Genomic DNA, 12,180 nt, shown 5'->3' on the forward strand with positions numbered 1-12,180 from the left:
GAAGGAAAGAACATAGTTAAAAGATAAAATGGCAATAAATACATACCTATCAATATTCACTTTAAATATAAATGGCTTAAATGCCATCAAAACACACAGGGTAACTGGATGGATAAGAGAACAAGAACCAACCCTGGCCAGGTGGTTCAGCTGTTTGGAGTGTTGTTCCGTACACCTAAAAGGTTGCAGTTTGATCCCCAAGCAGGACACATATCCAGGCTGCAGGTTCAATCCCTGTTGCGCATGCATATGGGAGGCAACTGATGTCTGTCTGTCTGTCTCTTCCCCCCTCCCTCTCTCTCCTCCTTCAAGCTCTCTAAAATCAATAAAAGCATATCCTCAGGTGAGAATAAAAAGAAAGAAAACAAGACCCATATATATGCTGCCTACAAGACACCCACCTCAGAATAAAAGATACACACACAGACTGAAAGTAAAAAAGAATGAAAAAGATATTTCATGCAAATGAAAACAAATAAAAAGCTGGGGTAGCAGGACTTATATTAGACAAAATAGACTTTAAAACAAAGGTTACAATAAGAGACAAAGAAGGACACTGCACAATTATAAAGGAATCAATCCAACAAGAATATATAACCCTTCTAAACTTTCATGCACTAAACACAGGAGCACCTAAATACAGAAAGCAAATCTTGGTGAGAGATCGACAGCAATACAGTCAGAGTAGGTGGTTTTAACATCCCACAGACATCAATGGATAGTCAGATGGAACCTCAACAAGGAAACAACAACCTTAAATGACACACTAGATCAGACAGATTTAATTGATATTTTCAGAGCATTTCACTGCAGCAGAATACACATTTTATTCATGTACACATGGAACATTCTCTAGGATACACCACATGTTAAGACTCACAAGTCTCAATAAATTTAGGAAGATTGAAATTATACCAAGAATCTCCATCAATCACAATGATATGAACTTAAAAATCAATTACAAGAAAAATACAGAAAAACACACAAACGAATGGAGACTAACAGGCTACTAAACAATGAATGGATTAACATTGAGATCAAGTAAGAAATCAAAAGATACCTTAAGACAAATGAAAATGAAAACACAACAACCCCAAATCTAGGGAACACAGTAAATGCAGTCATAAACAGGGAAATTCATAGGATATAGGCCTTTCTCAAGTAAAAGGAAAAAATCTCAAACAATCTAACTTTACACCTAAAAACTCTAGAAAAAGAACCAACACACCCCAAAGTGAGTAGAAGGAAGAAAATTACAAAGAGAATGGAAATAAATTAAATAAAGTCTAAAAAAACAATAAACAATAAAAACAAGAGCTGGTTCTATGACCATATAAACAAGATTGATAAAACTTTAATCAGATTCATCATAGATAAAAAAAAAAAGACCCAAATAAAATCAGAAATGAAAGTGAAGTAACAATTGACACCACAGAAATATAAAGGATTATAAAAAGATATTAGAAAAAACTATATGCCAAAAAATTGGACAATTGAGTAGAAATGGGCAAGTTACTATAAACAATCTTCAAAAATAAAATCAAGAAGATTTGGAAAATCTGAACAGACTGATTACAGCTAATGAAATGGAAACAGTAATAATAATTTTAAAAAACTCCCAACAAACAGAAGTCCTGGATTGGATGGCTTCACAGGTGAATTTTAAGACACTCAAAAACTAACACCAATCCTTCCCAAACTATTTCAAAAAATTCCAGAGGAAAGCTTTCAATATCATTTTATGAGGCCAGCATTATATTAATTCCACAACCAGATAAAGACACTACAAAAAAAAAAATTATAGGCAATATCCCTGATGAACGTAGATGCTAAAATCCCCAACCAAATATTAGCAAACCAAATTCAGCAATTCATTAAAAAGATCATACACCATGATCAAGTGTGAATTTTTCCTGGGATGTGAAGTTGGTACAATACCCACATAAACAAAATAAAGGATAAAAACCACATGATCATATCAATAAATACAGAAAAAGCATCTGACAAAATCCAGCATCTGTTTAGGATAAAAACTCTCAGCGAACTGAAAACAGAGTAAACATACCTCAACATACTAAAGGCCATATAGGACTCAGCAGCCGTCCGTCTCGAGAGACGATGGTGTAGCTTCTTAAGAGTCTATCTGCACCGCCAAGAATGGCTGTGCAGTCCAACTCGGGAGTGACACGGTATATGTCTCCTCCCGTGTTGAATCGACATCTTGCGATGACGCTGGAATGTCCTCTCCAGTGAAGCTGAAGCTACAGAGCCTGGGCAGGGTGATACGGAGGATCTGCTGTTGCCCATGCAGCAGACCCCCCCTCTCTTCGTAGCTGAAGGGTCCAAGGGAAAGACGGAGTCAATACAGCTTGGCTTCAGGTGCGCCGCAGGAGTTGCCGGTGTTGACTACAACGTCAAACCGCCTTAGGGACTCCGGCTCCGGATTTTCTGTCGGGGTTTACTCCCTTAGCCTTTCCCCTGAAGAGGTATGCCGCAAGGCAGCGGAGGTTTTTTGGAATCAGAGTTTTCCTTCTCTGATGTGCCCTGACTGGAAGATCGAACCAGCGACACTTAGCTCGCAGGCCAACGCTCAATCCACTGAGCCAAACCAGCCAGGGTTAGGATTTAAAGTAACGTTTACCTTTATTAGATAAAGGTGATAGGAAGGCATCTTGCATTTGTGGTCCATGGGATGAGGCTGTGTCTATCTCATGATGGGTAGGGCCAATGTTGCTGAGCCAGCTCTGACTTCGCTGGACATTAGAGATGCCAGCATCTATCTCAAGGTTTGAAAAAGGGTCTGCTGATGGAGACTTTAACAGCTGCTCTCCCACTGTTCGGAATTTCCCATTCTTAAAAGGAGAACTGATAGAAGAGGCTGGGATGATGGGAAGAGGTCACAGGAAGTCTTTGTGGAGTCTCTTCAAGGCTATCACAAAGTTGTCTACCCGGGCAGCCCGGGCACGTTCCTTCCATATAGGACTAACCCACAGCTAACATACTCAATGGGCAAAAACTAAAACATTTCCCTTAAACACCAGGAACAAGGCAAGGATGTTCACGTTCATCACTTGATTATGAAGTGATGAAGTACCGGGAGTTCTAGCCACAGCAATCAGACAAGAAGAAGAAACCAAAGGCATCCAAACTGGAAAGGAAGAAGTAAAATTGTCATTATATACAGATGTCATCATACTGTATATAGAGAACCCTAAAGAGTCCACCAAAAAAAACTACTAGAAATATAAATGAATTCAGTAAAGTAGCAAGATACAAAATAAATATCCAGAAATCAGCTGCATTTTTATACACTAATAATGAAGAAAACCCATTTTCAATTGCATTAAAAGAAAACAAACTCAGGAATAAATTTAACCAAGGAGATAAAAGATCTGTACTTGAAAAATTTTAAGACACTGAAGGAGATACAAATATACAGAAGCACATACTGTGTTCATAGATAGCAAGACCATACATCATTAAACTGTCCATGCTACCCAAAGCCATCTATAGATTCAACACAATTCTTATTAAGATTGCAATGTTGTATTTCACAGAACTAAAGCAAATTTTTAAAAAAATTTATATGAAACCACAAAAGATCCCAAATAGTCAAAGCAATCTTGAAAAAGAACAAAGTTGGACGAATGATGCTACCTGGTATCAGTCTATACTACAAGGCCATAGTAATCACAACAGTATAGCATAAAAATGGACATAAACCTGGTCAGTGCGGTGCAGTGTGTTGCAGCATTGTCTCATAAACCGAAAGGTCGCAGGTTGGATTCCCCATCAGGGCACATGCTTAGGCTGCAGGTTCAGTCCCCAGTCAGGGCACATATGAGAGGTAACCGATTGATGGTTCTCTCTCAAATCAATGAGCATGTCCTCAGGTGAGTATGAAAAAAAAAAAAAAATGGACACAGAGATGAATGGAACAGAACAGATTCCCGGAAATAAACCCATGCCTGTAAGTCAATTAATATTTGACAAAGGAGGCAAGAAAATTTAATGGGGTAAGGACAATATATTTAATAAAAGGTATGGGGAAAATTGGGCAAATATATGCAAAAAAATAAAACTAGACCACCTTCTTATAACAGATACAAGAATAATATCAAAATGGATTAAAGACTCAAATGTAAGACTTGAAACTATAAAACTGCTTGAAGAAAACACAGGCATATCTCTTAGCAATATTTTTTCTGATATATGTCCTCAGGCAAGGGAAACAAAAGATAAAATAAAGAAATGGAACTACATCAAACTAAAAAGTTTTGAACAGCAAAGAAAACTAACAACAAAAGAAAGACTACTACTGGCTTCTGGTCACAAGGTGATGTTGGTAAACATGGCACTTGGAACCTCCCACAACCCATCAAAATTACGACTAAACTACAGAACAACCATCATTCAGAACAGTCTGATCTAGCTCAACAGAAGTCCTATAACCAAGGATATACATACGAAGCAGCCACATTGAGACTGGTAGAAGGGATGTAGATGGGGAACAGACTGGTCCCATACCCGCATGTGGTGGTTAAAAATCAGGAGGGATATTTTGGCTGTGGCGGTTCCTCGTGAAGAGCAAGGAGTCCCAGTCCCACACCAGGCCCCCCAGCCCAGGGTTCTAGTGCCAGAAAGAGAAGTCCCCATAACTTGTGTCTGTAAATACCAGCAGAGATTATGGCGGTGTGAGACAAAGGGCTCTGGAGTCCCAGGGAGTTCCTCTTAAAGAGCCTGCAAAGACCTACTCAGACTCACTCCCTTCGGGGTCGAGAGCTGGGGCAGCAGCCTGAAAGGCACGAGAGACATACAGGAAGGAACTGAAGTGTCTGACATCAGGAGAGCTGGGGGTTGGGGGGCAGCTTTCTCCCAGACAGAAGTGCAGACAGATGCCCTTGTTCCCCTGATGAGCCCTACTCCAACAGAATCGGTAGGCAGGCGCCATATCTGAGTCTCCATCAACCCCGCTAACACCACTCCTTTCCATAGGATTCCCTGAGACCCTGTACCACCCAACTTGCCATTTCCAGTGGCTCTTCCATACAAACGGCCTATCTTGGCTCATGATGTGGAATTTCCTGAAATCTCTCAAACAAGCAGCATCTAGCCTCTGCATATTCCATACCTTTTGCTTGCTCAGTGGCCCTAGACTAAGCGTTACCGGCAACAAGCCTTGGTTTGCAACTTGGCCTCTCTCTGGCACCTTCATGCTCAAGACAAATAAAACCATCTGAAGATTGCTTTGTAGTTCACACCAGGTGGTCCTGAGAGGGGAAAAAATGGCAGCTGACCTTTGCCAGCACCTCCCAAGAGGCCCCAGAGCCAGCACACTTGGCAGACAGCTTCAGACCCAACCACCTCCACAATTGACACACCTAAGGGGTGACTAGGTGGGTACCTGAGCCCTGATGAAGTGAGTTTTCAATGAGAGGGTCAAAGCCTGCAGAGCAGATCTTCCACAGTGGTCGTAGTAGGTCCTACAACCCATTGGCCTGGGGATAAACCCCTCCCATTGATGTGCCAACATCAGTCAAGGCTCAACTACAACAGGAGGGTGCACACAGCCCACACAGGGGGCACACCTGGAGTGCCAGCCTCCTGTAACAAGGGGGGCTGTGTCACAGGGCCCTGCAGGACACCTACTACACTACGCCACTGTACGAAGTCAGGGAGACAGAGCAGCTCTACTACACAGAAACAAACACAGGGGGGCTGCCAAAATGAGGAGCAAAGAAACATGGCCCAAAATAAAAGGGCAGAACAAAACTTCAGAAAAAGAACTAAGCAAAATGAAGACAAGAAATTTACTAGACGCGGAGCTCAAAATGCTGGTTATACAGATGTTTGATGATCTTGGGGGAACAGTATATGTACTTAGTGAGAACTTCAACAAAGACACAGGAATCATAAAAACGGAGAAAGAAAACAAAATAACCAGTCAAAAGTGAAGAATATAATAACTGAAATTAAGAATACGTTATAGGGAATCAACAGTAGGTAGAACAGATGAAGAAGAGAATCAAATGAGTGATTTAGAAGACAAGGATGCAGAAAATACCTGATCAGAACAGCAGAAAGAAAAATAATCCAAAAATTGAGGTTACTATAAGGAACCTCTGGAACAACTTCAAGTGTACCAACATTTGCATTGTATGGATACTGGAAGGAGAAAAGAGAGAGCAAGAAACTGAAAACCAGACTTCCAGCAAAGATGGAGGCCTACACAGACACTCTGGGTCTCCCTCAACAACTAAGAAGGACTACAACTGCCTCAAAACTAGAAACAACCAGAAGTTCCAGAAAATCAAACTGCAAGGAAGTCCAGCAAACAAGGATATAAAGAAGAAATACTCATCCAGACAGGTAGGAGGGGCAGAGCTGGGGCGGAGAGGACACGGTGTGGTGGTGGCACCAGTGGCAGGCCAGCAGAAAGCGCAGTCACACATTTTAAAAAGTCAGGAGGGACACCTGGGGAGCTTTCCCAGCTCCTCACCGGACCTTGCAGCTCATGGTCCCAGCACCGGGAAAAATCAAGCCTCATTGCTTCTGACTGTGCAGACCAGTGGGGGTTGGAGTGGAGGCAGAAACTGCTGGTCTCAGCAGAGTCCGCTTGTTTAAAGGGCCCCCACGGTCCTAGAACGTCCACAGACCCACCCACTCTGGGAACGACGGCCAGGGCAGCAGCTAGAGAGGCGCCAGTCCGGTGCGGAAGTGGGAGAGGTGCCTGGAAATGGGGTAAGTGCCGAGCGAGTGACATTGTTCCCTCTTGGACCCCTCCCCCACATACAGTGCCACGGCGTGGTGAGACAGGCCGCCCTGCACTGACGAATCCCTAAGGCTCTGCCCCTTACAACATAACAGGAGTGACAGTCCTATTTGGGACGCGGAGGCAAACAAACACAGGAGCCTGTCAAGAGGAGGAGACAGAGAAGTATGGCACAAAAGGGGAAATGGATCAAGGTTCCAGTGGGAGAACTAAGCAACGAGGAGATAGCCAACCTAACAGATGAGGAGATAGACAACCTAACAGACGCAGAGTTCAAAACACTGGTGATAAAGATGCTCACAGGCTTGACAGATATGCTTGAGTACAGCAAACGCATAAGAGAAGTGAAGGCTATGCTAAATGAAACGAAGGAAAATCCACACAAAACCAATGGTGAAGGGAAGGAAACTGGGGTTCAAATCAATGATTTGGAACATAAGGAAGAAAAAAACAGTCAACCAGTGCAGAATAAAGAAGCAAGAATTGAAAAAAATGAGGATAACTTCCCAAATTTTGTGAAGGAGATGGACATACAGGTCCGGGAAGCACGGAGGGTCCCAGGCGAGCTGGACCCAGAGGGGACCACACCAGGACACATCATGACTGAGATGCCAAAGGTGAAAGATAAAGACAGAGTCCTGGGGGCAGTGAGAGAGAGGCGGAGTTGCCTATAGGGGGGTGCCTATAGGACTATCAGCTGATTTCTCAGAGGACACTTTGCAGGCTGGAAGGGACTGACAAGCAGTATTCAATGTGATGAAAAGCAACCTACAACCAAGATTACTGTATCCAGCAAAGCTCTCATTTGGAATGGAAGGGCAGATGAAGTGCTTCCCAGACAAGGTAAAGCTAAAGGAGTTCATCATCACCAAGCCATTATTATATGAAATGTCAAAGGGACTTATTTATGAAAAAGAAGATCAAAACTATGAACACTAAAATGACAACAAACTCACAACTATCAACAACTGAATCTAAAAAATAAAAACTAAGCGAACCAGAATAGGAACAGAATCATAGGTATGGGGATCATTTGGAGGGTTATCAGCTGGGAGGGCAGAGGGGGAGAAATGAGGGAAATGGTGCAGGGATTAAGAAGGATAATCAGTTAGTACAAAATAGACAGGGGGATGTTAAGAATAATATAGGAAAGGGTGAAGCCAAAGAACTTATATGCACGACCCATGGGCATGAACTAAGGGGGGTGGGATTGCTGGAGGGAAGGGGGGGTACTGGATGCACGGGAGCAAAGGGGAAAAAAAATTGAAACTACTGTAACAACATAATCAATAAAACATGCTAAAAAAAAAGAGAAGCTAGGGAACTGAAACAAAGGCAAACTAAGTAGGCAACGAGAGTGGGAAAAGAATTATAGATATGGGGAACATTATGGGGGGAGGTCAGCAGGGAGGGCGAAGGGGGGAAAGGGAGGGAGATGGTACAGGACTCAAGAAGCATAGTAGGAGGGACTGGAGTAGACAGGAAGATGTTGAGAAGAACTATAAGCACAACCAATGGGCATGGACTAAGGGGGGGACAGCTGGAGGGAGGGATGTCACTGGGTGGAGTGGAACAAAGGGAAAAGAAATTGGGACAACTGTAACAGCATAATCAATAAAGCATATTTAAAAAAATAATAATGAAGAAAAACTTCCCAAATTTGGCGACGGAAATAGACATACAAGTCCAGGAAGCAGAGAAAGTCCCAGATAAGGTAAATCCAAAAAGGTCCACACAGGACACATCATAATTAAATGCCAACGGTTAAAGACAAAGAGAAAATCTTGAAAGCAGCTAGAGAAAAGCAGTTAAGAGAAAAGCAGTTAGTTACCTACAAGGGAGCTCCCATAAGACTGTCAGCTGACTTCCTAATGGAAACTCTGCAGTTCTGAAGGGACTGGCATGAAATATTCAAATGGATGAAAAGCAAGGACCTACAACCAAGACTATTCCATCCAGGAAAACTATCATTTTGAATCAAAGGGCAGATAAAGAGTTTCCCAGACATGAAAAAGCTAAAAAAGTTCATCACCACCAAATCAGTATTACAAGAAATGTTAAAGGGTGTTCTTTAAGAAGAAAAACAAAATATCAATAATAGGAATAATAAAATGGCAATAAATACCTATCTATCAACAATTACTTTAAATGCAAATGATTACATCTTCTTATCAAAAGACACAGATGGCCAAAGGGATAACAAAACAAGACCCTTTCATACACTGTTACAAAAGACTCACTTGAGATGAAAGACACACGCAGCTGAAAGGGGATATATCGAAAAGATGTTTCATTGAAATAGAAATGAAAAAAATCTGTAGTAGCAATACCTATACCAGACAAAATAGACTTTAAAACAAAGGCTATAACAAGAGACAACAAAAGACTCAGCAATTCCACTTGTGGGCATTTAATGCAAAGAAACCCCAAACCCTAAATCAATACACATGCATCCACATATGCGTTGCAGCATTATTTACAATAGCTAAGACATGGATGTAACCTAAATGTACATCAATAGATGAATGGATGAGCAAGTGATGCATATATACTATGAAATAAGACTCAAGCATAAATATAATGAAATCTTACCATCTGTAACAGATGGACAGACCTGGAGGGTATTGTACCAAATGAAGTAAGTCAGAGGCACAAATGCCATAAGTTTTCACTTACATGTGGAATCTAAAAACACAAAATAAACCAACAAGCAGAACAGAAATGGACTCACAGATACAGAGAATATTTTATGGTTGTTAGATGCGAAAAAGGATAAGGGAGGAAGAAGTACAGATTGGTGGTTACAGAACAGTCACAGGGATGTAAAGTACAGCATAGGAAATAGTCAATAATATTGTAAAAAGTACAGATGGTGTCAGGTAGTAGTTTTATCAGTGTGATCACTTCGTAAGTTCAATCACGGGGTTGTACACCTGAAACTAATATAATATTGTATGTCAACTGTAATTAAAAATTTTTAAATATTTTTTAAAAACCCAAAATGACAACCTACTGAATGGGAGAAGGTATTTGCCAATGATACATCTGATAAGGGGTTAATATCTATAATTTATAAAGAAATCAGACAACTCAACACCCGTAACAAACAATCCATTTAAAAAGTGGGCAGAATACCCGAACAGATACTTCTCCAAAGAGGACATACTGATGGCCAACAGACATATGAAGACATGCTCAGTGTCACTAATCATCAAGAAATGCAAATTAAAACCACAATGAGATATTTCAACTTGTCATAATGGCCATCATCAAATATCAACAAGCAACAAGTGCTGGTGAGGATGTGGAGAAAAGGCAACCCTTGTGGGAATGCAGACTGGCACAGCCACTGTGGAATACAATACAAAGAGTCCTCAAAAAATTAAAAATGGAACTTCTTTATAACCAATGATTCTACTTCCAGGTATTTATCTGAAGAAACCCAAAACACTAATTCTTAAGAATATATGCACCGCTATGTTCATTGCAGCATTATTTACAACAACCAAGATCTGGAAGCAACCCAAGTGCCCATCAGTAGATGAATAAAGAAGCTATGGTACTTATATACAACAGAATATCACTTGGTCATAAAAAGAATGAAACCTTATCGATTTTTGATAACATGGATGAACCCAAAAGGTATTATGCTATGTGAGATAACTCAAGAGAAAGACAAATACCATACGATTTCACTTTTATGTGGAATCTAAAGAGCAAAATCAACAAACAAAATGGAAACAGAGTCATACATACAGAGAACAGACTGATGGTTGCCAGATGGGAAGGGGGTTGAGGGACTGGGTAAAAAAGGTGAAGGGAATAAGAAGTATAAATTGGTAGCTACAGGACAGTTAACAGGGATGTAGAGTACAGCATAGGAAATACAGTCAGTAATAGTGCAATTACTATGTACAGTGCCAGATACTGGAAATATTGGGGAAACAATTAATAAAGTAGTATATGCTCTTCTTACCACTATTCTGTACACCTGAAACTAATACAAAGTAAAACTGAATGTAAACTGTAATTGGAAAATAAAATAAAATAAAATAAATTTTCTTGGATAATGAAGCTTAAATTTCAAACAAAAGACAGCACAAAGACCAGTCATTACTCTGCACTGTATATTCAGCTCAGGAAAAGTCTCCCACCTGTCCTGCCCTCTAGGTTAAACCGGCCACCGTGCCAAGCTCCCACCTGAGATGGTGGCCGCAGTCTCCTCGGCCAGGAGACGGTCTTTCTCCTCCCGCAGTTTCTCCAGTTCCCGCTGGTGCTGCCTTTGGAGGTCTTCAATCTTCTTCTGGTGCGTTTCCTCCATTGCTGCAAAACCTCGTTCACATGTGGCCTGCAAGATGCAAAGGGGACTTTACCACTTTGTTTTTTACCCTTAAGTTGGGCGTCCTGTTTAATAAGCCCAGAGGGTCACCGAATGGCTGTCTGGAGACTCACTGACGCTACTGGGCATTTTATGCTATAAGAGCATTTACAAAAGGGTGCTTAAATCTATAAATTGTCTTTTTTCTGTGATTGTTCTGAATCCTGTGGAGAGTTGGTATTGTGAATGAAAAGAGGCTGCAGTGGAATCTGAACTAGCCAATCCTGGCCCTTGATACAATTACTGCCAGGGAGGACTGACAAGAGGAAGAAGAGTGCATGTGCAGAGGCTGGCCATGTCTGGTTCGAGTTTATACAGTGAACGGCTCTTAGCCCTAATGCATTTCACAAATAAGTCATTGTCATGACTGTCAGCTGGAGGGCTCCAAGGGGCTGGGCCCGGCCGCTATCTAGCTGGCTACCCTCACCTGGTCATTTAACCTCTCTGGTGTCCTGACAGAATTACACTAGGCTATATGATCTCTTCCTTTCCAGCCTGTCTTCCTTCTCCTTTTTCTTCTGAAGGAGTACAAAGACGGGGTACAAATTAATTAGTGACTGCACTAACTGTATCGGGACACGTAACAGAACTGCTCTCACAACCTGTGTCGGCTTACTACCTGGACACGAGTGCAGGGGAAGGACACTGGTGTGGCCTAAGAAGGGACCAAACCATCCCATACAGCTCCACTGGGAAGCCTAGGCCTGGCTTATCATACTTGCTCTTATCAGCAAGGCAGGTGAATGTGCCACACAGATGTAAGGACGCAGTTTGTACAGCTGTTTTGTGTATGGAGTTACATTTTCTGTCTAAAACCCTTGCAAGATGTTTCTGAACAGGGATCAGGACTTCCAGTGATTTCTTTAAAAGGCAGAAGAATGCAGCCATGTTACATTCCAAATGGAAGTATTCGGAGGCTCTCCCCTCCCAACCCTATATTATTTGGTCAACCTTCTTGCACATGGATTCTTCAAGAAAAAAAAATACCACGAAATCAAATCGCCATGCTTGGGTATCTTTGAGCCTCCAC

At 41.6% G+C, this 12,180-nt stretch overlaps 1 protein-coding gene across 3 annotated transcripts in view; it reads right to left on the minus strand.

Moving 5' to 3' along the window:
- The window catches only part of MPRIP (myosin phosphatase Rho interacting protein), a 163,365-nt gene that overhangs the window by 18,603 nt on the left and 132,582 nt on the right, over positions 1–12,180 (minus strand). For all 3 annotated transcript variants that reach the window (XM_090291045.1, XM_090291048.1, XM_090291046.1), the window contains one exon: positions 10,973–11,120. In XM_090291045.1, the coding sequence (XP_090147171.1) occupies positions 10,973–11,120 (148 nt within the window). The remainder of the gene's footprint in view (positions 1–10,972; positions 11,121–12,180) is intronic.

The sequence above is a fragment of the Furipterus horrens genome, unplaced genomic scaffold, assembly GCF_987537825.1.
Source record: "Furipterus horrens unplaced genomic scaffold, mFurHor1.1.pri manual_scaffold_11, whole genome shotgun sequence".
In the NCBI taxonomy this organism is placed as follows: Eukaryota; Metazoa; Chordata; class Mammalia; order Chiroptera; family Furipteridae; genus Furipterus; species Furipterus horrens.